The following is a 27,651-nucleotide window of genomic DNA, read 5'->3' as shown; positions in this document are numbered from 1 at the left end:
TATATTCAATGAGGGCCTTCAAATAGTAAGTTTTGAATGTGTGGTGCCTTTGACCTCCATATCCTACCAGAAATATTGCTTTTATGTGAACAATGAGGCCCTAGACATCGCATGATAATATGATATACATCACGCCAGAGCTACTACTAAGGAGTCTATGAATATTGTTGTTTATCGGCTTCTCTTAAGGGTATTACGGAGTATTAAGTAGAGAGTAGTAGCTAATAGGTTAAATATTATAATAAGTAGGCCCATATGTAGTTTATAGATAGATAAGTAATATAGACTACTATCTATTGTATCTGGTACTGGACACACTGTAAACAATGTGGAAGAAAAGGCAATATTAAACTCTGTAGATCAATATTTTACTCTCAATTTTAATTTCCTTTATGAAAAATTACAAACGACGTACTCTAGCTTCAATAACTGACTCGTTTCCACGGCTAGAACTCCAAACTTGAACTAGATCTAGACCGACCGTATCAAAGAGATTCTTCCACTGGGACACGGTTCTCTCCAATCCCGCAGTGTGCAGCCACATGAGAATATCCATCTCTGCAGCCCGGAGCTCAGCATCAGTGTCAGGAAGGACATAATCATCAATCAACAGTGTTGAATATTCAGGGTCCATGGCCTCGACTATTCGGGATAGAATTTGGGCGCTTTTGGCGTCAGACCAGTTGTGCAAGACGTCGCGAAGGAAATAAAGCCGAGCGCCTAAGGCCCAATGAGGTCAGTATCAGCATCAGTTCAATCTGGTAGGTCATCATGACAGGGACATACCTTTCACAGGCTGGGGAGTAAAGAAATCGTACTCCATTGACTCAATCCCACCAGGAAGCTTTTCAATGCGTTCGAGAGTCAAGGGCAAATCTTGGAGAACAAACCGTCCCGGTATCTCCGGATAATGCTCCTTGAATCTTGCAAGCTCCTGGCCAGGGCCACCCCCGACGTCAACCATAAGTGTAGCATTAGGTCCTGGATGGAGATCTCGGAGCTTTTCTGCCGCAGGGTAGATTTCAAACCATTGAGGCATGTCATCGATACGACGCGCAGCCATGTAATCATCGAATGCTTTCTTCTGCTCTGGATTTTTTTCTAGAAGGCCAAAAATCACATCTGTGCCATGGGCGTACTTGAAAAGCGTGATAGCATCAGGTTCGTCTGCGAATTGCTGGATGCCTGGGCCGCGCATGTATTCCACAAGTTTGCCGCCCTGTTTGTTGTTAATATTCGATGCACTGTGACATGATTCTGCATTCGATGCCTCACCATTCCAAAATCTAGGTCAAAGCTGGGAAAGGTGTTAGTTGGTTGGCAAATTGATCTTCATGGTTCCCTTTATTGCCTGGGCTTACTGGTGCTTTTCAGCTGCAATTGACCCCGGAAGAATCTTGAATCGTGTTTTATCATTCGCAGCATATTGCTCATTGCCGACTTCATCGCATAGTCCAATAGCGGTCAAGACGCGCATGACACGGACTAATAAAATAGTCAGCATGGTCTTTCTTTCTTCTTTCCTTCTCTGGGTTTTTTACCCACCTGTCAAAAGAAGATCGGACGACGTCTCCTTGGCAATTTCGCCAGCAGATATAGATTGGCCATTCCTTTCGACAATAACATGAAGAAATCGGTTTTCAATAGCGACGCGAATAGATATGTTTTGCATGATCTGGCGGTTAAGGTAATAATTAGTAACGTTAACTCTCCAATTCCGAAGCGTTATTAGCAGACTTCACTCACCTGGAAATTGAATCGTGATGTTGTCTCCAGCGGCGTTTCGGCAGCCAACTGCAGCTCACGAATTGCCTTGAGAAGATTGGCGTGTGCATCTTTATCGCCCGCTTCCTCGGCCGCAGCAAGTTTTTGAACTTGTGCAAGCGCTTCTGAGATCGACATTAGGAAGATGGGCAGTAGGTATGAAAAGGAAGGGAAATCGGGATTTTTCGAATGAGTAACAGGGAACGATTCATTGGAAGCTTGCGAATTTAATTAAGGGCAGAACTGGAATAGGCGGGGTAGCTATTGATCTAATAATGCTTTCCTTCCAAAGGATCGCATCCCATGGTGACCGCGGGGCAATACCCGACCGGTCCATTCAAATCTAATTTAAAATAGTAAATTCTTTATCGGCGACAGCCGACCAATTGATGAACCCATCTGTATAGGATATTGCCTGTGGAGATGGTTTCTCTCTCGGCCAATATGATTCCTTTACCAGGTCAATGGCGACGAAGTGTTGGGCATGTCTTGTCATTCAATCACGCATTTGTGTGAGAAATTATTTCTGGGCAGTAGAATGTTTTCAGAACGTACTCGCCGTATATTTGAGTACTTTTCTGACACATGCGTTACGACCTAATAAAGTTAACAAGTGACGGTTTCATGCATCTCCAAGGATTAAAAGACACTAGAAACGAGCGTATTTTGGTATTAAATACAGAATTAACCTCGCAATTAATACTGCGTCGATACTCTCTCTATAAAATAGTCACAATGCTTATCTGAAACAATCCTCTGTCTAAGCCATTCGATATCCTGCGCGTGGGCGTTGCTTAGGGTGTCACTAGCTCTGGCCTGCAATCTGCTTTTCGCCAACCAACATTTACCAATCTGCATGGAATAACGAGGCTGAATTCAAGTCAGCAGGTAATCGAACGGCTTCATTATTCCGCCGATATTTTAAGATTCGATTTTAAATATATTTTCGCGCCTGATTATTTGGCGAGAATTTGTACGAATAAATAGCAATCCTGAGTTTCCCGTGCTATACCTAAATAGGGCTATCCGCCATTTCACAATCTCTGCGAGACCACGCTTGTATCCCTTGTAACCAGTATATGCCTCCCAGTAGGCCCGCTGGCTCCCCTTTGTATATGGTCTGTATTGTGAGATGCACTTGCGACTGCGGATCCATGTGGTGTAAAGTTGGCTTGAGGATCATCGCTCAATTGTATCCAAGACTCTCGTTGGCTTCGGCTTTCCCTCCCATACGCATGACTATTTTCTTTGCTCTTTGAAGAGCTCCCTGTTGCAACTTTGATGTCTTGTGTAAATCGAATGAAAAATGGTCGAAGAACAGGTATAGATCCAAATATGATGATAAACCACATTTCAGTCAAAACCCAGGTGTCGAGTCTGGCGATAGCATATGTCAGATCATCGGCGTGGGTGATGGATGAGATCGCAATGGTCTTATTAATTCCAGCGATTCCTGCACTATGATATGAAGTGTTCAGCAAAGTCCGGACTCCCATGTTGAAACGCGCGTCTTACATCAATCCACCTCCCATAATTAGACAAAGCCCGATCTTCGTCGAAAGTTTCATTAGTTGGAGTCTTCCAATGATAATAATTGGATAAAATGCCAGAAAAAAGTCTGCTGCTGCTCCAATGCCTATCTGTGTCAGTACTATTTATCCCGAGTCCTGGCCGAGGAATATCACATACTGCCTTGCGCAAACCCGACCTGGGAACATATCACCACTTGGTCGCATGTCCCGGGAATATCAGAATCCCACAGCTTTTCCACCGGTGTGCATTGCTTAAATATCAGTCCAATCTCGATAATATTGATGAGTGCCTGGATTGCGCCTACAAAATACAAGAGATATCTACTCTTGTACATTGTTCTTCCTTGAATGGAGAGTAAGAAGGCAATGACGGCTATCCGGGCAATCACTAGATCGAGAATGGCAAGAACCTGTGCAATCCAGCTCCAGAGATTTGTCTTCACAAGGTCATTTTTCAAAAGCAAGTCTTGATGATTCCCAAGTCCATATCGAACGCTCACGGTGATGCTGCTTTGAACCGCCAGGGCGACGGCCTATCATGATTAGTTCCGTTACTCTGTAGGTAATGAATATGCGGAATAAGTAGGATACCACATACAAACGCCATTATCACCCAGACAAAATCCCATCTTAACCCAAATATCCCAGAGGATAGTTGGCCTGGCGGACATACGGAAGCGGTTTTCGCTCGAAGAATGATAAGGATGAGCGCCAGACCCATCTCTGCCCAGGTCACCCCTAGGACCAAGGGCCCATTGCCACCATAGGTGACTCTCGATGTATCTGTCATTGTAATAATGTCGAATCAGTCAAGCTGTTTGAAAACATTAGGTGGGTGTTTTCCTGTGAATGAACAGGCTCTCGAATCATGCCTGTTCACTTCCATATTTAGAGACTGGTTTCCAACTTCCCCTAAATCCATTTCGAATCCTAGTCAAAAACAGATCCTTGGGACATATCCAACAGGTCAGGACTGCTTGTGTTACAGTGGCCTTGTGAGCACCTCATACCGGGGCAACACGGGGATCCGATGGCGCTCGCTGTGGCTCCACCACCAAAGTCAAAAATATTAAGCCAACGGCCCGCCCCCGGTCAATCGCCTCCGCCTAGCCTTGCTTAGCGCTCTTAGGGCAGTGGATCAGGTCTGCGAATTGATGGGGTGTTGGACCTTGGTTCGTCCCCGGAAGGCAGCCCCCATATGCTAATGCGAGGCGGACATTGCCCCTAGCCCGCCCGAGTCAAAGTCGGTATCGTCCGCTGTTTGAGATGCGATGTTAATAGGTACACGTACTCCGTACTTTGTAAGGGGATTGCTTCATTCCGCACGGAGTACTACAAATTAATTCGAAGAGCCCTGTCGAAAAGTCCCGAAGGATTCGTTCAAGCATCCTTGGCTTCGCTTGTGATAGTGGAAATCCAGTATGTACTTTCAATGGTGGAGATTTATCAATGCAACACCTAAATTAGACAGGAAAGAGATCAGCAATCAGCTTGTGAGCCAGGATGCGGTGTTTCATGTCCTTATGTCCCATCAAAAGGCGCTGCAATGTATGAGCCCGATGGGACCGGGCACAACCTCTTTAGTTTAATGCAGTGGTTACATGGCGTGTAAAAAGAAGCTGGTAACGAAAACGAAACACAACATTTCACCCCTGCTGGCAAGGCTTGTGGGACAGACATTTGGCCTCCGCTTTTTTTGACTTGCCTTTCCATCCTTTCTTCTGCTGCGTTTCTGCTTCCCCGGAGTTTTCTATAACGTCCTCGCAAGCGAAAATGGTCGAAGAAAAACAGCCCGGCTATCTCAATACTACGGAGATCGACGAGGAATCCGAAGCCCTCGAGGGCTACATCGTCGATCCTAGTCGCTATGCTGACAATGCAGCCAGGCTGAAGACCAGCCCGGACGGGCGTTACGTTCTAATACCTCAACCCTTAGACACACCCGACGATCCTTTGAACTGGAGCGGTGGTAAGAAGTGGGCCATCATTGCGATTGTTGCCTACATTGCTCTGCTGGCAGACTATACTGGAGGAACAGCCATAATCACCGTCATCCCTCAATCCATGTAAGTCGTCGAAGCATCCAATCGGAAATCATGTACACTCAATAACCAGATATTGAAGGCAATGGCAGCTCGCTCAAGCCACAGTACAACGGGCAGTGGTGGGCAACTTATTCACGATTGGAGCTTGCGGGCTTTTCGTTGTTCCACTAGCAAGCTACTTTGGCCGTTGGCCAGTCATTTTATTCTTTCAATGTGTCATGCTGGGAACGTGTGTGTGGTCTGCAGCAGCCACAAGCTTTCGATCATACCTCGCAGCTCGCATAATCAACGGGTTCTTCTGCAGTGTAGGCCAAGGTGGTGCTTTGATGTGGATTAAGGATCTTTTCTTCTTCCATCAACACCCACAGGTCATCAATTACGTTGAATTTTCTATCATTCTCAGTCCTTACCTCGGCCCTCTGATCACCTGTTTCATTGTGACAGATGTCAGCTGGCGATGGGCATTTTGGGTATGCACGATCCTATCTGGCGTGGGATTGATTTTGATCCTATTCTTGGACGAGACATTGTTTGATAGAAAGGCACCTCCGAGCTCTCGTGGTACTTTCTTCACCCGCCTGTTCGGAATACAACAGGCCAAAGCTCCGCGAAGAAGTTTTGTCCAGTGTATGGCTCGTCCAGTCGTTGCCGTTACAAAGATCCCAGTCTTAACGATCCTGATATACTACTTTTTGAACTTTGCCTGGGTAATTGGAGTCAACACTACCATTGGGATCTGGTTAAGCAGTATCTATAAATTCTCCACGAGAGAAATCGGTATGTAGATTCATTCACCCTGACAATAAGATATTCATACTTCAGATATCAAAACTGACAACCTTCGAACTCTCCCAGGATACTTCTACTTTTTCGGCATCGTTGGTGTTCTGCTTGGTTGGTTTATCGGCCACTTCCTCCACGACGCAGTTGGTCGATACTATTCAAAGCGTCACTCCGGCAGACTCGACCCCGAAGCCCGACTGATCATTACCTACCCTGCGACAATAATTTGCTGTGTCAGCCTCATAGTACTGGGGTTTGCATTTGAAAGACAATGGCATTATATGATCATTGCAGTATTCGCTGCCTTGCAATGCGTTGGTGTGATGATCGTTACCACTGCGATCAACGCGTATCTCCTTGACTGCTACCCCGAGGGATCGGGCGAGGTCGGCGCATGGGTTACAGCCAGTCGCAACTGGGCTGGATTTATGGCAACCTATATTCAGATTGATTGGGTCACACGTCTTGGGCCAGCCAAGGCGTTGGGGATCCAGGCCGCTATCACGTTTGTTTCGGTGTTCTTCATGGCATTTCTCCAGATGTATGGGAAACGACTGCGACACTGGCAGGGTCGCATGGTTTTTGGAAAGAATAATTAGGTCCATAGATCATCGGACTCCAATAGTTGGGCAAAAGGCCTTCAAGCTGTGTATATTTGATCAAGAAGGGTTCGGCGCTGGTGTTTATATGACGCTAATATTCAAATGGGTATTCTAAATTATCTTACATGGTGATTGCAGTGTGAATATGGTACAGACTGGAGCAGATAGCCACCCCAGAACACACGCAGAAGACCTAATGTTACAATGGCACAGCCATCAGGCTGACTTGCCACCTGTGCCTTTAGTTGCACTTGCGCCTGGACCCGTCTCAACAACAAAGTATGGCCCCTTTGTCTTGGAGGCGGATTGCAGTGCATCTCCATCCCAAATTGAGCCCTCTGATCTCCCAGTTTTCTCTTGTTCAACTCGTTGAATTCGTTTCCTCCTTCCGCTGACATGTTCTTGTGCCAAAGCGTCCTTTAGACGGTCCAGCCCGATACTCGTCTCCTTATTTGCAGCCAGTGTCTCATCACGAATGCTGCGTAAGGGCTCAACGCCTGTGGTATCGACACTCTGCATCTCCTTCACGAAATGGATTTGCGATTCGAGGGTCTGAAGCATGGATCTTTCTTCTTCGGGGGTAGCTGGTGGAGGAAGGGCGGAGAGTCGCAGTAGATGGTGAAGTTGTTTAGGAGAAATTGATGGTGCGCTTGACTGCGAGGCAGAATCTGGGAGGAGAGAGCGAACAGACCAAGTAGGTTCTGAGAGTAATGACGCGATGTTGTTGCCTTGAGACTGAGAATTGGAGGAATAGCGGCGCAGCATGCATTGACTGCGGGCCAGCGACCGCGTCGCTGCACGAAGGTGCATGATGGTCGCGGGAGAGAAAATGAGTCGATTTCTCGATTGAGTGGTACCAGCACGACCAGATTCAGCTGGTCATGTCAGCCTTGACAAGTAGTAAACGTGGTGGATGGGAAGAGGAGGTAGAAGAAGTAGAAGGAGAAGAAGCAGATTGACCGCCTGCCGCGGGACCGCCGATCTCAGTTGTTCTGCTTTCCCCATCAAGAGACGATAAACCCAACCCCGAACTTCCCTCCTTCCACTCAGTCCTCCCTTTCTCTCGACTTCTTTTCTTCTCCGTGAAGCACCTACAAAATGTCTCACGATCCCCGTGTTCTCCTGCAAAAGGTGAGTCTACCCTTGCCCTTCTTCCAACTTCTCCAACTTTGGAGCTAGGCAATGACGAAATCGCGGGAGAACTGACCAACGCTCACAATTTGTAAACATTTAGGCCGATAAAGCCCTCTCCGGTGCCGGCGGTGGCTGGAGTCTATTCGGCGGACGTCAAGAAAAGTACGAAAATGCTATCGATCTCTATAAGGAGGCTGGAAATGCCTTCCGGGCCCAGGATATGGGTGAGAGAACCACACCCCGCGTTTGCCACGTTTTCAAGCTCCGTCCCTCGCAGCTAACACGCTATGTCCCGATGTGAATAGATAAGGAAGCGGGTATGGCCTACGAAAAGGCAGCCTCGATCGAGGAGAATAAGCCTATTGAAGAACCCCTCGACGCTGCCAACACTCTCCAAGATGCCTTCAAGGCCTACGGCAAGAGCAGCCCCGAGGATGCTGCTCGAGTGCTCAACAAGGCTATTAACTTCTACCTGCTAAAGAACCCCCGCCGCGCTGCTACACAACTGCAAGCTCTCGCCAAGCACTACGAAGAGCAGATGGGAGATGAACGCCAGGCGATGGAGGCATACCAGAAGGCCGCGAAGCTGTTTGAGAAAGACAATGCTCAGGCGTATGGATCTCCCCATACCATCCCCTATATTGATACTTCCGGCAGTACTAATGCGTGGATATCATCTATAGACTTGCGAACAAGAACTGGCAGAAGGTCGGAGAATTGGGAGCTCTCGCAGCCGATTACCAAAATGCCATCGATGCTTTCATCAGAGTTGCCTCCGATCCAAACGGACCTTACCCGGGCCACTATACACAGAGCTTCTTCAACGCCATTCTCTGCATGTTTGCTGAAATGGTACGTACATTCTTTTATCTTGCGCCGTTTTAAGCTCGAACCTCTGCTCACGGCATTTCTTCTCTAGGACCTACCCGGTGTGCGCAATGCCCTGGAAAAATACCAGGACCCCAATAAGTACCCCCACTTTGTTGGCTCCAACGAGTGCAAGTTCCTCTCCTACATGTACGACATTCTCTCCACCCCCACACAAGACCAAGCGAAGCAGTTCCACGGTTTGGTAGATGGTGCTCAGGGCCGTGGCTCTAAGGAAACCCGCTCTCAGTTCACTATCATGCTAGCCCCATTCAACGACTGGAGACAGATCATGATCACTCGGGTCTACAGAAAGATCCCCGAATCTGGCAGTGTTCCTGGAGCAGCTGATGCGTCTGCGGCCGATGACTTGGAGGATGACTTCTCCTAGGTGGAAATTTGCTTTACTTTGTCTTTTGATTCCCTGCCTGTGTCGAGTCAGAATCTCTACCTGGATATTTGTTATACTTGTTCCTTTTTTTCGCGCTCTTCATGCAGACATATAGTTCCATTTTCATCTAGACTGGACACATTCCTTCCTATGATGGCATTGGGCCTTTCTTTCTATTTTTGGATTGGCGCCAGTGGGTTAGACGCCATAACGATGAACGAGCGGCTCTTTTAGATGAATGACGGATAGGCTTCCTACGACTACGGTGCTCCATAGCCGCAATCAACCCAGTTTACCAAAATCACTAGTGTTCCTTAAGCTCTGCCACTCCCTCACTGAAACCACTATTCTCCCAGTAGCTACTAGTACCTGTATACAAATTGCTCAATTCCAACCTTGAAAGATTGCTCCTCACAATTCAGCCCTGAGGGCAGTGAGTAGTACTGGTATGTAATGGGGTAGGATACTAAATGGTATAGTATTACTTACTCCTCCAATCCTGGCCAGGTGTCTTCAAGGAATAGCAGAGAAAATCGTGATTCATTATTGAAACGTCTCAAGTCTATTTACTTTTGCGGATGTATCATGACGCCAATCCTTCCCACCAAAAAAACAGTACAGGACTACTATATAGTCCTGACTTACCATCTCATGTCTCAAAAAATAGAAATTTCATCCATCTCATACAAAAATAAAATAATCATGAAGCAGAAAGTACTTACGCACCGATCTCCTCGATAGCCCGGGCCGGGCGAGGGAAGACACGCTTATACAAGCTGATGCCGATAGAGTCTTGCGGGTTGATCTTGGCATCGAATGTAGCCTTGAAGTAGCCATGCGTACCAAGACTCTCCTTGATATAACCACTGCGACCACGGCGGGTCCACAATTGCAGTGCCTTGAACCATGCGACGTCCTCGGAGTTGAAGAACATGTATCGGACAGTAACGACCTTCTTGTGAATCTTGTAAGGGTGACCAGCGAGAACGGCACGTTTGGCGATCACGCGCTTCTGGTCCGGCGCAACCACGGTGCCGGTACCGATCAGCTCGAGTCCATCGAGGCTGGGTTGGCTGGCCTCTGCGGAGTCGAGCATCTCCTCGTCTGCCTCGGTTTTTTTGTTCCTGAAGACGAGCATGGGGACAGCGCCCCAAATCATGGGTCCAATCCATGTGGCCATGGCGCTGCGGCCGGGGTGCAGGAATCGGTCGAACTTGTGGACGTTGTTGGGGGTATTGTCGCCGGCGGAGAAGACGGGCTTGACGACCATTCGGCGCGCACCGATCTGGACAATGAGTTCCTCCTTTGACCTGAGAGGTTGTTCGACGCTCGAGCTCAGGGTCAAGTTGACGTTGACAACAGTGTTCTTGTGTTCGTGACGGAGGAGAGAGAAAAGCGAGAAGGGCTGGGCCTTCTGGCGCAGGGCAGCCGGTACGGCACGCAGGTGAATATCGACCCGGATACCAGGGTTCACACCACCAGCCAGAGCTTCGCGAAGGACACGGTTCTTGGTGCCCTTGTAGTCGCCGAATTGCAGAAGGCGGCGCCATTCTTCGGGCTCAAAGGGACGATCTTCGGAGGTTTCCCAAGGACTGATCTTGAGGTTCTTGAGACCTCGGAATCGGGCAAGGCGCTCTCTGGCCTGTACGTTGGGGTGTAGCTCGATCTCGTCAGGGAATTCCAAATCTTCCTCGGCCTCTGTTTTGCGGCTGGCTCGGTAGTCTGCCAGTTCCTGTGCCTCATCTTCAGGAGATGGGTCAAGGAACATTTCGGATTGTGGGTATTCAGAGGGACCACCCTCGGTCATGGCATCTTGATTATCGGGGAAGATGCCATCTTCAGGCGCGCCAGTTGTGTCCATTTCCATTTCCTCGTCTTCGTCCTCGAGGTCGGACCCAGAGTCTGACACGTCCTCAACATACCAAGCGGACTGGTATTTGGAGGTACCCTTGGGCAGTTTCTTAGGAACTGCGGGCATATGTGAATCATCATCAGAGAAGTAGTGGTAGTCATCAAGCAAGACACCCTTGCGGTCAGTCTCGGCCACAGAGACGACGTCGTCATCCATCTCAATTTCTTCCGGGGCAATAGTAGCCATGTCATCCTGGTCTGCGGAAGGGGTATCCAAGACCTGTGTGGTCTCATTGGTATCAACAGCCATGGCGTCATCTCGCTTGCCCTTGGCGCTCGCCAAAGGAGCGGCAGTGATTAAATCGATCTGGAAATCACCCCATCCGGGGATATGAGCGATACGATCAGCTTTCAGACCGTGTCCACGAACAACACCGGTAACCACAACATCATCCACCAGCTCGGCGCTAGATTCTGGCCACTGAACGTTCTCGATAAACATCCAGCTACGCTCGTCGCGCCATCGGATACCCTTGGGGGTAGCAGTGCAGAGAGATCGAATGGCATTGGAGCATTCCTGTCGAGAGTCAAGAGACATAACCTTCTCGACAGTAGGGAAGAAGTGGTTGACGAAAGACTTCAGGGAAGAGGCGACTTGGGGCCGCTTCTTAGCCGGGTTGATCTTGTCGAGGCCCTGAACCACCGTGACGACGTTGGAGATACCCTGGCCCTCGATCGAGCGCAGCAAAATTTCACCCTCTTCCACCACTTCCGTCTCAGAAGACACCACCAAGACCACGAAATCGGCCAGGCGGCACACATCCAGCGCACTGATCAAGTCATATTTGGCGGGAAGGTAGTGCAGACTTTGCTTGAAGCGATCAACTCGCACCCGAGTAGCACCTTCGGAGGAAATCTCGGAAGAGATATCAACACTCTCATTCAGCGAGCTAATGACAGCAGTGACATCGATATCGGGGGTAAGTGGGACGATGGCGACATGACGGGGGGCACCACTTTGGCCGGCAAAGATACTCGCGGCTTGCGCCTTCTCCTGGTGTTTCAGTTGTTGTCTCTGGCGGGCTGTATTGCGGCGGTCGAGTTTGGACTTGAGCTGTTGGTGGGGGGTTTTGCGAGTGCCCCGCTCAACTTCGATTTTTCCTAGAAAGTTGTCAGCAGAAGTAATTTTGGCAGGACAAAATCGATCCGAGAACGTTTGACAATACCTTTCGCCAGATCTTTCAATGCACTCTTCGAGGCATGCTTGCTCTTATAAGGCTTGTGGGAGACCTTGGTGGTCGAACGGTGGGAGTGTACCTGGGTGGGCGCCATATTGGCACTAGACCCTTTGAAACGATATGGGAGGGAGTCCAGCTTGGAAGTAGTGAATAGACTTGTCGAACAGTCTAATTTCCAGTTCGAATAAAATAGTAAAATGGAGAATTGCAGCGATCCCACCAAGACCAAAAAAGAAAGGCGATAAGAAAAAACAAAAATTCGAAGTGGAGGATAAGCGAGCGGTGAGCGCCAACTCTTGGCACAATTTTTCAGGAAAAAAGTCTCCCGCGGTCCTCATTGGAATTTGGAACTTGGATAATCTTTTCGGCTGCAACATTCAACCGCAAAGATGGCTGGCTCCGACTCTCGCAAGGCCGTCATGTCGGCTGAGGACCGACAAGCTAAGATGCGCTTGGCCGAAGCCCAAAAAACCTACGGCCGTGGCAAAGCTCCCTCCATGAAGAACATTCGCGACAAGAAGCTCCGCACCACCCTGAAGGCGCAGGAAGAAAAGCACAAAAATGCCATGCTCCAAGCCAAGGACGCCGAAATTCTGCTGGAACACGAGGCCGGATTCCTGGAGCCCGAGGGTGAATTGGAGAAAACCTACAAGGTTCGACAGGATGAGATCAAGGACAGCGTTGGAATGGAGACAGCGAAGAAAGGCTTCGAGCTACGACTGAACGATTTCGGACCCTACCGTACGGACTATACTCGAAACGGACGCAATCTCTTGTTGGCAGGACGAAAGGGCCATGTTGCGACAATGGACTGGCGTGATGGCAAACTCGGCTGCGAGCTGCAATTGAATGAAACCGTCCGCGATGCGCGCTGGCTTCACAACAACCAGTTCTTTGCTGTTGCGCAGAAGAAATACGTCTACATCTATGACCACAATGGTGTCGAGATCCACTGTTTGAACAAGCATCTGGAACCGCTCTTCCTCGAGTTCCTCCCGTACCACTTTCTTCTTGCCAGTGTTGTGAGTCGCCTTCTTTTACTTTTGTTATTAAATGTCTCCAAGCCATATGATCTAACAAATTATGCAGGGTATCAGTGGTTATCTCAAATACACCGACACCTCGACCGGTCAAACAGTTGCCGAATTACCCACACGCCTAGGACGCCCTACCTCCCTCACCCAAAACCCTCACAACGCCATCCTCCACACCGGACACCAAAACGGAACTGTGACATTATGGTCACCAAACTCGCAGACTGCGCTCGTTAAGGCACAGGTCCACCGTGGACCCGTGCGATCTCTCGCAATTGACCGTCAGGGTCGCTATATGGTGTCCACCGGCCAGGACCAAAGAATGAATATCTGGGATATCCGTATGTTCCGAGAGGTGCACTCATACTCCTGCTACCAGCCCGGAGCATCCGTCGCTATCAGTGACCGCGGTTTGACGGCCGTGGGCTGGGGCACTCAGGTCAGTGTGTGGCGGGGCCTGTTCGACGCCGCCGTCGCCGACCAAGGCAAGGTTAACAGCCCATACATGGCGTGGGGTGGCGATGGCCAACGCATCGAGAACATGCGCTGGTGCCCGTACGAAGATGTACTAGGCGTCGCGCACGACCAAGGATTCGCAAGTCTTCTCGTCCCCGGCGCCGGTGAGCCTAACTTCGACTCGCTGGAAGCCAACCCGTACGAGAACACGAAGCAGCGCCAGGAGGCTGAGGTGCACTCGCTGCTCACCAAGCTCCAGCCGGATATGATTTCGCTCGACCCCAGCATCATTGGTAGGCTGGACACTATCAGCGACAAGAAGGTGCAGGAGACTCGCAATCTGGACCACCGGCCCGAGGACCACATGGAGAAGCTTAAGAACCGCGGTCGTGGTCGCAACAGCGCTCTTCGCAAGTATCTCCGTAAGAAGGGTCGGGGTAATGTCATCGATGACAAGAGACTCAAGGCCGAGGCCCTGCGTGAGGAACACCGTTCGCGCCATAAGGAGAAGCTCCGGAAAGAGCGCGAAGAACTGGGACCTGCTCTGGGCCGATTCGCCGTGAAGAAGGATTCTTGAGTATAATTTCTTGCCTTTCTTTCACGGACAGTATCCAGATACCCAGCCACGGCTCTCCTTTTTGGCTTTCTTTTTTTTTTAAAAAAAAAAGTGGAGATACATTTTGAAGCCCTTGGTGACTGCAGCATTTCAGGCGTTGAAAACGGAGGGAAAGATTCGTTCATGACATTCATAAATTTCTTTGTATAGAACCAGTACTAGTACTCAAAAGGAAAAGGAAAAGCAAGATTTAATATCACTGTGCCAATCCAGACTTGATTAATGGTTTGATCAAAAGTGTCCCAATCTAAGTCCAAGTACCAGTAGGTATACCAACATCGTCAACATCAACATCACCTCTACTCATCAACACTCCCCGACCCTCTGATCGCCCCCTCCTTCCACCGCTGCAAGCTAACATCATAAGCCCCACTCCCCTTCCAAGCACTAATAATCAAATTAACAATATGCTCCATCCCCTTCCCATCCTTAACAACCGCAAAAACAGTCGGACCATCCTCCCTCATCTTCCCCGCATCCCGTTCCATAACCTTAAGATCAGCACCCACGGCCTCAGCAAGATCAATCTTATTAACAACCAAAAGATCCGAGCCTGTAATTCCAGGCCCGCCCTTCCTGGGAACCTTATCGCCGCCCGCAACGTCAATAACGTAGATAATGAAATCGGCCAATTCGCGCGAATAGTTGGCTGCGAGATTATCGCCGCCGGACTCGATTAGGAGTAGGTCGGTGGTGAATTGGCGTTGGAGGTTTTGCAGGGCGAGTAGGTTTGCGCTTATGTCTTCGCGGACGGCGGCGTGCGGGCAGCCGCCTGTTTCGATGGCGCGGATGCGGTTGGGTGCGAGGGCTTTGTGGCGGGTTAGGAATTCCGCGTCTTCTCTGTGCGTGGTGGGGGATGTTGTTAGAAATCCATGCTTGTTTTGTTTTGGGCCTGGGGTATGTTGTATTTCCCGTGGTTTCCCCGGGGAGAGTTGGGTTGGGAGCGAGCTCCCAGGTGGGTTTTTAATAGGTAGGTTTGGCTATAGCTACTGGTAGCTATAGCTGTAGGAATCGTCGTACCTGGTAAAGATATCGTTGGTAACGGCGGCAATGTTATATTGATCGCGGAGTGCGTGGCAAAGGGCTAGCATGAGGGCAGTCTTGCCAGAGCCGACGGGTCTAGATCATGGTGCAGGATCGAGTCAATATTACAATTCGATAGAATAGTTTGCCGGGTAAGAAGGCCCAGGAGGAGAGGAGAAAGCCAGAGAGAAACTCAATTCCAACTGCTTCTCTACTACCTCTGCAGTAAGAACAAACATACCCTCCAATACCGATGGTAAAAGCACGGTCTTTCCAGTCACGGCCTTCGATCAGCGGCATTTCGCGGTTGAGGTATGAGCCGGGACCATCGAGGATGTCATGGGAGTGGCCATGGCCATTGAAAGGGTCGTCGTGGGAGTGGCTAACGCCAGCATCGTGATCGTGAGAATGCGACATGGCTGCGAAGAAACTTGCAACCTTGGTGTGGAAGGGTATGAGAAAATTGGAGGGGAAGAAGAAGAATTCCAAAGTCGTGGGGAGAGGAGGGGCAAGTTTATGCAAGGGCCGTTGGTGGGGAACGTCACGATAACAACTCAGGAATGCCGAGATTCTCATTATCACATCGCGTTGGCCGATGCCGAGCGGAGTTCGCCGGATGGGATTGGATCGGCGAACTCATCCAACATAGGTGGAGTTTAATTCATATAGCTTCAAGGTTAGTTAATAGCCTTCTGGCCCTTTTCACATCTATACAAGAGTCGCGCTACCCCATTCTTTTACACCGTATGTAATTGCAAGTTGCTGGTAGTATGTATGGATTCGTCAAAAAAGTAATTGCGGCAAAGCGATGAGCCCCAAAGGGTGGGGAGGGGAAATCATCATCAAAGAATCAAGGCCCAAGACCAGAACGAGCCCAAAGGAAAGCCCCCAAAAATGCACGCGGACGGAGCTCCAGAAGAAACAAATAAGCCCGACGCCATTGCAATCGCCAACACGGATATCAAGGATTCGGCCAGTTGATCCAGGCCCTCAACAAGGAAAATAAAGAACAGATAATCACAATCACAATAGACAAGGGCAAAAGCCCGGAAAACAAGTAGTTATCAATCCAGAAATCGTCAAACCCCGGAGCATGGCAGAGAATATTTCGAGAGGCGCAGGTGGGTGGGGTGGAGGGTGAGAAAGACATGCAAATTTCAAAGGCGATGATCCCGAGCCAACCAAAGAAACGCTGAAAAGGGAGGAGATAGAGTACATTAGAATCGGAGTTGTTAGGGGGGAATCACTGTGAATAGCTGCCCCGCCGCCTGCTTCTAGACGCGAATAAGGGCGTCAGACAAGAGACAGGTAGGACAATAATTATACCCCATCCCCGGTATATTTTATCGTCAGAACCGAAAAACGAAGATTTGAAGGACAACTCCCTCTTTGGAGGAAGTATCATAAGAATCTCTTGCTCAAAAAAGGAGACAATGTCAAGGACGAACCGATTTGTCGCCTTAGTATACCCATTTATGCGCGAGTTGCCTCCTCTTAAAACGTGAGACAAGATGGTCAAAAGCCAAAGGGCAGTATATGCCACTAGAGGAAGAGTTCGCTAGGATGCAGCTCCCTTTTGTCTCTTTGGTACCCGAGGACTGGCTTTCACTTTGGTCGCACCCTGTGCGCCAGTGCCATTCACCTCGTTGCCGTCCTCGGACTCCATCTTCACGGTACTTGCACGTCGACGTTTATTGCCGCCAATGTTGGGGCTATTATTGATGACCGGCGACGGCTGAACGGGCATTCCGGGAGCACCGGCAATCTGGCTCTGGGCAGGACTCGCGTGTGCTGAACCGGTCAGATGGGGCGAGCCTTGTGCCCCGGGGAGACCAAGATGGGCCATAGCAGGAGAGGCGAACTGCGAAGGACCATTCATGCTGGGTTGGCGAGGGATAGGCTGCATTCCAGGATTCATTGGGGTCGCAAATTGGGCGGTTGGGCCCTGCGTGTGAAGGGTGTTGACGAGGTTGCGGAGGGCTTCGGGTGGGGAGAGGTTCGGGTTCTGTTGTGAGAAGTTGAAGAGCATTTGCATATGGGAGATGGTTTCTGCCATCTCGAGGAAATCCAACACCCCACTGGGAACGCCGTTCGGGGTCACCATCGACTCTGGTAGCGTGAAATTCGGCGCTTGCTTCTGCGCTCGCTTTCCGGAGTTTTTAGTCGCCTTCGGGCTCTGCTTCTGCTCCGACGCCTCGAGAGACTGGAGCATAGACCGTGGGACATATTCATCGTGGCCGGTGACGGTAAAGTCCAGCATATCAATCTTGTTGTTGACATCAAAGTATGCACGAAGGTGACCATGTGTGAATAGTCGGCACTCATTGGTGAACGAGTAGATGAAATAAGCCTTTGGGGCCTCCACGATATGTCCGCCATTTGGCAAGTCGCGTTCACGAGCACCCTCGACAACCAATTGAATCTGCTTGATACCGGTGTTGAATTGTGTGACATAAAATCTCGCGAGCGCGGGAGTGGAGATCTCAAATTGCTTTGACCCCCCTTGGGTGCTCCAAACGCCCTGGCGCAACACTCCGCCGGGAGAGTAGAATTTCTCTACAAAGTTATGCCAGAACATGAAGTCGGTCGCCTCGCCACGGCTTGCAAAGTTCCCAAGGTGCTCTGCGTAAGAATGGAGACACAGAGTAGCTTGGCCCTGCCTGCTTAACCGTTGCTGTTGCATCATCATGGCAGCCTGAGTCTGTTGCTGGGCTTTAAATTGAGCTTCTTGAGCAGCCAAGGCCTGTTGACTTGGCGGGCCTGATACCTGACCCTGTTGGCCTTGAGGTCCTTGTTGAGGCTGCTGTTGCTGACCGGGTTGGGGTTGTTGTTGGCCAGGTTGCTGAGACTGGGGTAATTGCTGGGGTTGAGGGTTTGGCGTCGCTTGGGCTTGCTGAGGGCCCTGTGATTGCGGTGGTTGTGTCGAAGGGGTTTGCGCTCGCTGGTTCGGTTGGGGAGTTCCGCTTTGCGGCAGTGCGCCATGTTGAGACTGTGGTGTCCCAGCCTGGGTCTCGTGCATGCTCGGGGGTTGCGCAGAAGCACGTTGGGGGGTATGCTGGCCGGGTTGTCCGTTGTTTGCCATAGCCGCCTGCTGCGCATGCTGCTGTTGCGCCTGCTGGATAGCCATAATCTGCTGCTGCGAAAGGCCTTGCTGGCCATGAGGAAGCTGTTGCTGAAGGTGCATCATGTTGACTTGGTTCATTCTAGGATTCGCTTGCATCGCAGCCATCTGGGCAGCATTGAGCCCCTGTGTGCCATTTGGTAACGAAACAGGGAGACCATGCTGTTGCTGTTGCTGCTGTTGCTGTTGCTGCTGTTGTGCCTGTGCTTGTGCCTGTGCCTGCTGCTGAATCATGACCCGCTGGCGAAACATCTGTGCCTGCTGCTGTTGCTGCATCATCTGGGGATTATTCGCGACTACGAGGCATAAAACATCAGCATGTACTCATAATAGAGGAACGATTGCCTTTGAGGTTGCGGTGAACGTAGTTGAGTTGAGGGGAGAGAGAGATAGATGGACTCTCTCCGGCGCCGATCGCGCGTTGATTGTGAAAGACGACCAGGAAATTCCTGAGGGTAATAAAATATGGCAGGCAGGATGTTAAAGTAGAACTCACAATTTTGAGGAAAACCCTGTTGCTGAAACATATGCGCATTCGCGGGGTTCAGATGGGAGAGGGCATGGGCGTTCGGGACGGGACCGCCAGGACCAGCGGTGCCAGCGCCCGGGGGCATCCCACCCATCATGGGGCCAGGCTGGCTAACCTGGGGCCCGCCCGGTTGAGAGACACCAGGATGCATTTGTTGTACCATTCCAGGTCCAGGATGTCCGGCGTTGGGATGTTGTGCGGCCATTGGGTGGTGGCCCGGGGGCATGCCATGTTGCATGCCTTGATGGGCGGGAAACGGTTGCGCCATCATCATTGCGGAGGGAGTCAGGACCGACTAGAAACCTCCACGGGTGTCAACGTCAACCGCGAAAGCGACGAGGAGAGGCGACCGAGGGGAAAAGCGATGTGCGATGGAAGTAGCGCGCCTGAGATGGGCCGGCGGTGGGTTTTAGCGTTTCGGGGTGGAGGCCAAGACCAGGCGAATTGATACAGCGCGACACGGCCGGTGCATCGATCGGGACCTCAGCCTATTCACACTCTCTCACCCGGTTCGCCCTCAATGCAGGCCTCGTTCTCCTAGAGCCCGGGTCAGTAGGGTGGGGGGGAAGGGGAAGGGCGTTGGGTAGAGGGTATCTCGGGAGGTGGTGGAAGAGGCGGGAAAGAGAGAAGAGAGAGAAGAGGGAAGAGGGAAGAGGGAGATAATAGGGAGGCGTGTGGAGGGGCTGGGCTGGGCTGCTGGGCCTCTCTCCCCTTGGAAATGGATGAGGGTGGGGGTGGATGGGGGAGAGAAATTGTGATAAAGAAGAGACAATAGATAAAGAGAAAGAAATGACTTACAGAGACCAAGACCTTGGATAAGTTGAAGAGGGAGGGACTTGTCGCGATCGCCCATAGGTTCCAAGGAGAATGATCGCCCGGTGGGAGCGAAGAAGGAACTGGGGACGGAGGAACCGGGTCCGAAGTGGAGGATGTAACCGAACTGACAGAACAGATTCTATAGCAAATAGGTGTATGTAAATAAGTGTAAATGTAGAAATAGAGTAGTAATAGAGTAGTACATATGATCTATTCGCATAATATCATGAGGATATCCTTTCTTTTTCCATTTCCTCTTCTTCCTTCATTCTCATTTTCATTTTCAACCAAACCGCGCTAACCCGATCCACAGGTCATGTGACTCTTGTGTATTTCAGCGCGGTTTTTTTCGTCTTTTTTTTTCTTTCCTCAAGTTGTTTCCTCGTGTTCCTCGCCACCGCAACATCCAAGAGTGCCTTGAGTATCTTTTGCCTCTTGACTGGTCGTCTTTATGTCGGATGAACCACGCCACTAACCTACTTGTCAGCCCATTGCTGCAGGTCTGTTAGCCCATGGTAAGTTGAACTTTTGCTTAATTTCCTTTTTTGCTCTTTTTTCCATCCACTCAACCACCTCCCCTTTCGAGGATGACAAAACCTATTTACTTCTTTACCTTCCAAATCGAACATGACGAGGAAATACGGACCTTCCTTTCCCGGTCGGTCTGCTACTTGCCAGTATATCTTGTCTGAGAAACTACACATGCACATGCTATTTGCTATTTACAACATGCCATGGAGTTGGAAACATCAGCTAATCCAACTTAGTCATTAGGTCATCGACTTCTGCGAACATCATACCATCATCAGTGGCCGGACGATACCTATATATACTATTCTAGACTAGAACTGCAATGCATGATCGTTCTTTCAAAATCTAAGGTCACTTTACCACTTGCTCGTAGTAGGTTATATTTCGGCTCGTAATCCAACACAAACTCTATTATAATCCTGGTCGACGATCACCCTTAACCTAACCAAGATTGACAACTACTGATACTGATACAACTCAATTCCATTCAATGCCCTCGAGTTGGATATATTATATGCAAGGTCTATTACCTGACACATCCAATTGAGTTTAGTATAAGTCCATAGACGCCAAATGTAGTAGTCACAACTTTTGGACTTCATCCATGGGGATCTGTGATAAATCGAGTACAAAACCAGGAAGCTAACCATATACTACTGACCAAGAGCCTGTTGGACATGCATTTTTGCAAAGTTATTTACATTTGCACCTCCACCTCTTCCATAAACCATTTCCATCGATCCCTGAAAACTTCTTATCAATGAACGTCACGTGACGCTTATCACTCCCGCGGAGGCGCCTTGGGATCTGGATCTGGATCTGAATCTGGACTTGCGCAACCTCCCCTTCACCTCCATTGCAGCCATTCGCTTCTGTGGAATCCTTGGCGTATAGTGCCCTGGATGTATCTGTCAATGCAGCAGGCTCGGCTGCCCATCGTACGCCTTCGCCCTGGTCGACTCATCGCACGTCGCCGTTTTCCCGAGCCCGCACCTGCGCGACGGTTCCACCTGTCGCGGCAATGGCTGTCATCGCCTTCGCCTGATGGCCCAACGCCGCCTACTAGTACGGACGCCAGAGACGTGATAGACAATCGTCATTCCGACATCGATAACCCCACACATGATACCGCGGCTACTTCTGTCTCGGAGAAAACGAAGCCTCCTGCACGGCAATATGGATCCGCCGTTCGCAGAGCTATGAGAAACAGACAAACGGAACAGCAGCAACAGCAAAAGTTCTCGCTCGCGGCCAGCATTCCTACTTGGTTCCAAGCCAACATAACCCATGGTTCCCTAGGTCAGGCCGATCTCCTGCAATCTCAGTACCAACTGGATATCACGAAATCGAAACCTGGACCCAGTCCCGATAACAGTGATGCGGTGGGGGATCAGGCTTCTGGGGGTAATGGAGGAGATCCTTCGGCCGGTGCGACTCCATCAGAATCGAGCTCAGATAATCGCTACTCCCTCGCAGAACCCTTGTGGGAAGAATTGCGAGCGTCAGTCAAAGCAGGCTTACGATTGCCGCCTACGCAATACGCAAAGGAACCATCGGCCAAGAAGTCACATCTTGTTCTTCAATACCCCGGCAACGATGGCATTCTGTTCCTAGATTCCGTCGTCAAGCGATTGGCGCATGAGTTGAATACCGACCTGATCACATTAAATGCGCAAGATATTGCTCAGCTGTTCAGTGAGCATGACCTTGCGGAGTCGGGTGCGACGTCAGCCATTCGCTCCCTCGGATACGAAGTCTATCGCCCTGCTATAATGGCAGCCTTCGCTGAGCCTGCGGATGGCGGAGACGCTGACGAAGACATCCCCGAGATCGCTGGTACGCATCCCGGGATTCACGCCGAAGTCAGCACTCCCCGTTTTATCACCATCGAGGCCAGTAGGGAGTCCGGCGATGTCCCACTTCCTAATTGGCTTGGCTTGAAATCACTCGTGGCGTCCATCAATGGCCAGTCGGACCAGGAGCCAAACACCTCACGAGGCTACGGACAACGCATGGAGCAGCGGTGGATAGGCCTTTTGAACGAGCTCCTTTACTCGGCGAGTGGGGCATCCAAGTCATCAGTCCCCAAGAAAACTGAGGCTGAGAGTGAAGAGGCCCAACAACCCCTCGAGCCCATTACTGAAAAGCCCCTGTCACGGGATACCATCATTCACATACAAGATTATCGTGAGATCCAAAGCTCCAGGGAAGGTTCCCGGGTGATCACTCTTCTCCAAAAGGTCATCCAAGAACGCAGGCGAGCAGGATCGAGAGTCCTACTCATTGGGAGCACCTCCCAAGAACTTCAGCACACAAACTCCCGAGATGGCCCAAAGATCTTGCAGAATGTCTTTGACGATCAGTTCTCAAAAACATTGGTAATCATTCCATCCATGGATACGAAAACAGTAGAGAAAACCTTCTCTGAAGACCATCAAAAGCGAACAATGGAAATTAACACCCGCCACCTCCAAACAATGCTACGTTACAGATTGAGCGAGACCTCCTCCGCCGTGAAGGATGATATTTTTGGCACTCGCGATTGGCCACTTGACCCATCCACCGTCAAGCAATCTGGTATGCGAGAGCGTTTCTGGTCCTACAACCAGGTGCACTGGCTGTCAACTCTCGCGCTTGGAAGCGCAGAGCCGGACGAGCCCTTCGGCTTCGAGCACATCCGACGTGGAATCGAACTCATGGATGGAGGCGATCGAGTCACTAGCGATTGGCTACAGGAGAAGGGCCCCAAGGCTTCAGAACCCAGTGGCCAAACCCGGGAACAGCTCCTGAAATCTTTGCGTCAGACTTGTACCACTCATGAGAAGAAACTTCTCAACGGAGTTGTCGATGCAAACAGCATCAGAACTACTTTCAACGATGTGCACGTCCTTCCCGAAACTGTGGAGGCTCTCAAGACTCTGACTTCGTTATCTCTCATTCGCCCCGAAGCTTTCACTTACGGTGTTTTGGCAACAGACAAAATCCCAGGCTGTCTCCTCTACGGCCCACCGGGAACCGGAAAGACTCTCCTTGCCAAGGCTGTCGCACGTGAAAGCGGCGCGACTGTCCTCGAAGTGAGTGGCTCTGAAGTCTACGACATGTATGTCGGTGAAGGCGAGAAAAACGTCAAGGCCATCTTCACCCTGGCCAAAAAACTCAGCCCCTGCGTGGTCTTCATCGACGAAGCAGACGCCATTTTCTGCTCACGCACAGGAGCCAGCAGCCGCACTTCCCACCGCGAACTGATTAACCAGTTCCTGCGCGAATGGGACGGCATGAACGACATGTCAGCATTCATAATGGTCGCCACAAACCGACCATTCGACCTGAGACGACGCAGTCCTCCGCCGTCTTCCCCGAAGACTTCTCGTGGACCTTCCGACAGAAGAAGACCGACACGCCATTCTGAAAATCCACCTCAAAGAAGAACAACTCGATTCCGCGGTTGACTTGGCAGACATCGCCCATCGCACCCCGCTCTACTCCGGCTCTGATCTAAAGAACCTCTCCGTCGCCGCGGCATTGGCATGCGTGCGGGAAGAGAATAAGGCCGCGGTCGAACACAAGGGTGATGAAGCCTATCAATATCCGGAACGCCGCACGCTCACGCCCGCTCACTTTGAACTTGGAATGCAAGAGATTAGTGCATCTATTAGCGAGGACATGTCCTCGTTATCTGCTATTCGCAAGTTCGACGAGCAATACGGTGATCGTAAAGCTCAGCGCAAGAAGAATACCGGGTGGGGATTCATCCCGGCAGGTAGCGAGGAGAGTCGGGAAGAGACTGCGCGTGTCCGTGCGGCGTGATTGGATCGCGGTGTTGGCGGAGACGGAGATGTAGATGTATGAAGGGGATGGAGGAGGGATATTTGATGATTTCTTTTTTTTTTGTTTCCACCTTACAATGTAACATTATATTAGCGATGATAGACATGTACCAATACACAAAGATATTTACTATGTACACTGGCAGGGGAGTCATTCAAAGTAAGCCTTCGATCTGAGTCCGAGGCCTTGTACAACCATGGAAGCACATTCGCATTGGAGCCCGGGATTTAGCCATCCACCTGGGCTTAAATATACAATAAACGCTCGTCAAAGTTCAATATTCCTTCCTTTGAGGAGCGTTTACTGTATATGATACCTTATAGTAAAGACTCGGATGCCCATATGTCTCACGATCCGATGAAATGTATCCAGCAACCTTGGAACACTTGCAGGAAATTCAGCGATGGTCCTATCTGGTCGACCGCTAGTTTTGTCTGGTCGATGACCCAGACTATCTACCTTTCCTTACGGGAATATCCTCTAAAAAGGCACCGCCAACCGGCAACAAGTAAGGACCAGGCCCAAGCAAGTAGTCACAACCGTGACAATCCACCCGGAGTAAAACAGAATCTGACCAAGATGCCAACCAACTATTTTACCAGAACAGGTCTCTTTAAGCCCAGAAAGATATTCCGAGAAGAGTCCGGCGTCAGTGGCATGACCAAGCAATTTGGCGAAGACCTGTGTACAGAAAGCTAGGAAGGTAAGCTTCAAGAGCCTGGTATATATATTATTAGAGGCGAAAAGGGCTTGCATAGAGTTGAAGCAAGATTTGAAAAAGCCAGAGCTGGGTTTTGCGTTCAGGTCGTTCCGCGCCTGTCAGTCACTACCTCCCTATTAGGGTGATCAATCCCCAAGGGTCATATTCAGCTTTGTAGAGGAGAATAAAGAAGAAACAAGTGCCGTAAGACATTGGAGTATTTGTTGCGGTAGCGGTGGCTTCTATCTTTGGTCAGTTAAAAGATTCGAAGTCCGAGTACTGCCCAGATGAAAGGTTTTATTTTGTTGATGGTTGGGAATGCTGAGATGGAAAGAAAGTTGTCCTTTTCTCTGGTCATCTACCGGGCTGCCAATATAGGGAGCATGATGATACTATAGTGACAGCTGCAAGAACCTACTTATGTTTGTTTATTTTGGCATATTTTGAACTTCAAAAATGCATGGGACATACACACTATCAGTTTCACCCACGTCTAGGTTCAATAAGCCTCCCATGTCTAGTATGGGTGGGAATCCATGGATATACTTCGCCGTGAGCCTCCTCTCCTCTATCTCTTACTAGATTAAAATTCTGTGACTTTGTGAGAATATTAGTTACTAGTAGTGGCTAGATTGTTATCTGCCTTCAGCTTGAACGTATCGTAAATTCTCTCATGATTCAGCTGGGCAGCCAAGAGTGGTTTTGCAAAACCTGCTGCATGTCGCACGGTCCACCTGGGCACAACTATGAAGTATATAAGCACAGGCAGCTAAAGCTTGTATAGACTGCGAATCTTGAATGCCAAGGGAGAAAAAGGTTGAAAAAATAGGTTTCTTCATCTGACCTGGTATATTGAATCACAATAGATATCGGGGCTGAAATGATCAAAGGGGACCCCAGTTGGGCTCCGAATGTCCTAGATAGGGCTGATCTATACAGCTACCAGGACAGCTGAGGCGGGAGTATGCCGCTGTGTAACCTGAATCAGTCACAGCCCAACACGAGAGGTACTTCACAAACATTACCCTTCACTAACAAGTGCCCCAAAGAACACAGATTAGTTCAGCAATGTCCCCATGTACGCCTATAAGTTCAAGTTCCTTGTCGATGCCAAACTGCTGTCGCCTCCGATCACCCTATTTGCGTGGGCACGTGCCCTCGATGTCATCGGATACGTCTCCGCCCGCCACTCAACAGCTTCGCTTCACTCTTCACTTCCAGAGTTCGGGGAGTGCACACCATTGCAGGGTCCGGGCGCACTTGAGCTCCGGAGTTCACTTCCATTAGGCGCCTCCCCTCCTCGCAACCCATCTTTCTCACTCTGCCTACCTGAACGCCCAAACCTTGATCACCAAAACCTCAAATCAAGGATCCCCACATCAAAACCATGTCTGCCGACAGTCGCGACGCGGCCGTTCGCGAGGCAAAACGCTTCATCCGTGAGGTCGTGCGTAACGACTGGGAATACGACCCCATTGCAAACCCAAACGGTATTCGTCCATCATCCTCTTCCTCCACCTCTTCCTCCATCGGCATCCTGTCGCAAGGTCGTCAAGTCACCGACTGGCGCCCCCGCGAATTCGATAGCTCCGGCTCTGAGCTCGAACCACAATCATCCGATCAATCTGATGATGACGAGTTCTCCCCAGGTGCTGCGAAGCTAGGAGGTGATCCAGTCGTCGAGCAACGGCGCCGACGCCGACGACAGATGGAGGAGGAGATGGTATGGAACGAGGGGTTGAGGAGGTGGATCGCACAACGAAACGCATGGTCAGGAGCTCGGACCCGGCGACAAATTTGCGCCAAGGAGCAGAAGCGCAATCTAGCCGATACGCATATACCTTCAAGGGACCAATCTACCGCGAATACGACACCTTCGGCGGAGGAGAGCGGTGCGGGGATTTCCCCGCCCCCGGTCACCCAGGCCGCCGCCGACGGCGAAGTTGGCGAGACCGGCGATGCGTCAGTTCTCTCGAATAGGGCCGAGGCGACGCTTTCTCTTGCGGAAAGGGAGAAGATTGAGGAACACCATCGCCGGCAGGATCAGGAGGAAGAGCACTCGACTGCTCCGGACGAGGAGGCCAAGCGCAAGGGCTCAACAGAGACCAGTATCACCGAGCCAGATCAGCAGGCGCCTGGTAAAGAATCGGCAAGCTTCGCGGCCATCGACGATTCCGATAGCGAGGGGGAAGATGACGAGGAGGAACTTGAGGAGCTTCTCATCCCTGTTGCGCCGCCATTGATTTCGCCCTCGAATCCTATCCGCGCAACCATCAACCCGAGCATATATCCCTCCATATATACCAAGGTCGTTGTGCAAGGCATGACTCCTACCGTGCCTGTCAATCTGGCAGATCTTACCAAGGCAATGGTACAAGGCTGGAAAGCAGATGGCCAATGGCCTCCTAAACCTGCCGTCACCTCAATTGTCCTTGCGGACGATGCCTCCGTTCCAAAGTCTGGGGACGGACCGAGCGATGGAACGACATCGAGACGGAAAAACAGCATTACGAACGCCATGCGTAAAGTATTTCATAACCCCTTCCACCGGCGTGGATCGAGCCACGATGCTGGTGTTTCAGGCATCTGAAGCTAGCTAGCATTGCGGAGATACGAAAGGCGTTTATGGGACGGGAACCTCAATTGGGCATTATCATCGAGTCTTCGGTCATATTACGCCTTGTGCGTGATGCATCTGGCGTTTCTTTCTTTTTCTCTTTTCTCTTCTCTTTTTGCTTACCATGGTGCTGCTGTTTGGTTTTTTTTCTTTTCCTTTTTCAGTACCCCTTG

General features: G+C 50.3%; 12 protein-coding genes across 12 annotated transcripts; 5 read left to right on the top strand and 7 right to left on the bottom strand.

The window, feature by feature from the left end:
• Positions 1-400: 400 nt before the first annotated feature.
• On the bottom strand, positions 401-1,902 carry N7481_006331 (uncharacterized protein; the record flags this gene model as incomplete). Its single annotated transcript, XM_057265550.1, has 6 exons — positions 401-720; positions 787-1,219; positions 1,276-1,297; positions 1,362-1,485; positions 1,546-1,675; positions 1,747-1,902. The coding sequence occupies 6 exons, from the start codon at positions 1,900-1,902 to the stop codon at positions 401-403; spliced, it is 1,185 nt and encodes a 394-aa protein (XP_057123270.1).
• A 1,543-nt stretch (positions 1,903-3,445) lies between these two features.
• N7481_006330 (uncharacterized protein) lies at positions 3,446-4,086 on the bottom strand (the record flags this gene model as incomplete). The annotated part of the gene is made up of 2 exons (XM_057265549.1): positions 3,446-3,829; positions 3,970-4,086. 2 exons carry the CDS (start codon positions 4,084-4,086, stop codon positions 3,446-3,448), a joined length of 501 nt encoding a protein of 166 aa, XP_057123269.1.
• Positions 4,087-5,069: 983 nt separating this feature from the next.
• N7481_006329 (putative MFS transporter) lies at positions 5,070-6,723 on the top strand (the record flags this gene model as incomplete). Its single annotated transcript, XM_057265548.1, has 3 exons — positions 5,070-5,362; positions 5,421-6,118; positions 6,164-6,723. 3 exons carry the CDS (start codon positions 5,070-5,072, stop codon positions 6,721-6,723), a joined length of 1,551 nt encoding a protein of 516 aa, XP_057123268.1.
• A 219-nt stretch (positions 6,724-6,942) lies between these two features.
• Positions 6,943-7,536, bottom strand: N7481_006328 (uncharacterized protein; the record flags this gene model as incomplete). The annotated part of the gene is made up of 1 exon (XM_057265547.1): positions 6,943-7,536. One exon carries the CDS (start codon positions 7,534-7,536, stop codon positions 6,943-6,945), a length of 594 nt encoding a protein of 197 aa, XP_057123267.1.
• A 288-nt stretch (positions 7,537-7,824) lies between these two features.
• Positions 7,825-9,118, top strand: sec17 (alpha-soluble NSF attachment protein SEC17; the record flags this gene model as incomplete). The annotated part of the gene is made up of 5 exons (XM_057265546.1): positions 7,825-7,857; positions 7,961-8,084; positions 8,166-8,472; positions 8,544-8,712; positions 8,780-9,118. 5 exons carry the CDS (start codon positions 7,825-7,827, stop codon positions 9,116-9,118), a joined length of 972 nt encoding a protein of 323 aa, XP_057123266.1.
• Positions 9,119-9,836: 718 nt separating this feature from the next.
• Positions 9,837-12,301, bottom strand: N7481_006326 (small subunit rRNA maturation protein TSR1; the record flags this gene model as incomplete). Its single annotated transcript, XM_057265545.1, has 2 exons — positions 9,837-12,130; positions 12,196-12,301. 2 exons carry the CDS (start codon positions 12,299-12,301, stop codon positions 9,837-9,839), a joined length of 2,400 nt encoding a protein of 799 aa, XP_057123265.1.
• A 295-nt stretch (positions 12,302-12,596) lies between these two features.
• On the top strand, positions 12,597-14,274 carry N7481_006325 (WDR46/Utp7 family protein; the record flags this gene model as incomplete). The annotated part of the gene is made up of 2 exons (XM_057265544.1): positions 12,597-13,229; positions 13,297-14,274. The coding sequence occupies 2 exons, from the start codon at positions 12,597-12,599 to the stop codon at positions 14,272-14,274; spliced, it is 1,611 nt and encodes a 536-aa protein (XP_057123264.1).
• A 338-nt stretch (positions 14,275-14,612) lies between these two features.
• N7481_006324 (urease accessory protein UreG) lies at positions 14,613-15,753 on the bottom strand (the record flags this gene model as incomplete). The annotated part of the gene is made up of 3 exons (XM_057265543.1): positions 14,613-15,153; positions 15,334-15,432; positions 15,578-15,753. The coding sequence occupies 3 exons, from the start codon at positions 15,751-15,753 to the stop codon at positions 14,613-14,615; spliced, it is 816 nt and encodes a 271-aa protein (XP_057123263.1).
• Positions 15,754-16,894: 1,141 nt separating this feature from the next.
• N7481_006323 (LIM domain-binding protein) lies at positions 16,895-18,736 on the bottom strand (the record flags this gene model as incomplete). The annotated part of the gene is made up of 1 exon (XM_057265542.1): positions 16,895-18,736. One exon carries the CDS (start codon positions 18,734-18,736, stop codon positions 16,895-16,897), a length of 1,842 nt encoding a protein of 613 aa, XP_057123262.1.
• Positions 18,737-18,753: 17 nt separating this feature from the next.
• Positions 18,754-19,260, bottom strand: N7481_006322 (Transcriptional activator ptaB; the record flags this gene model as incomplete). The annotated part of the gene is made up of 1 exon (XM_057265541.1): positions 18,754-19,260. One exon carries the CDS (start codon positions 19,258-19,260, stop codon positions 18,754-18,756), a length of 507 nt encoding a protein of 168 aa, XP_057123261.1.
• A 1,987-nt stretch (positions 19,261-21,247) lies between these two features.
• N7481_006321 (ATP-binding protein) lies at positions 21,248-24,140 on the top strand (the record flags this gene model as incomplete). Its single annotated transcript, XM_057265540.1, is given in 2 exon segments — positions 21,248-23,682; positions 23,696-24,140. 2 exon segments carry the CDS (start codon positions 21,248-21,250, stop codon positions 24,138-24,140), a joined length of 2,880 nt encoding a protein of 959 aa, XP_057123260.1.
• Positions 24,141-26,248: 2,108 nt separating this feature from the next.
• N7481_006320 (DUF4050 domain-containing protein) lies at positions 26,249-27,451 on the top strand (the record flags this gene model as incomplete). The annotated part of the gene is made up of 1 exon (XM_057265539.1): positions 26,249-27,451. One exon carries the CDS (start codon positions 26,249-26,251, stop codon positions 27,449-27,451), a length of 1,203 nt encoding a protein of 400 aa, XP_057123259.1.
• Positions 27,452-27,651: the final 200 nt, after the last annotated feature.

This window comes from Penicillium waksmanii (assembly GCF_028829765.1).
Source record: "Penicillium waksmanii strain IBT 27052 chromosome Unknown utg000005l:1.0-5232799.0:1.0-5237142.0, whole genome shotgun sequence".
Lineage (NCBI taxonomy): Eukaryota > Fungi > Ascomycota > Eurotiomycetes > Eurotiales > Aspergillaceae > Penicillium > Penicillium waksmanii.
Note: the sequence above shows the minus strand (reverse complement) of the source record. Positions and strands in the feature narration are given on the sequence as shown.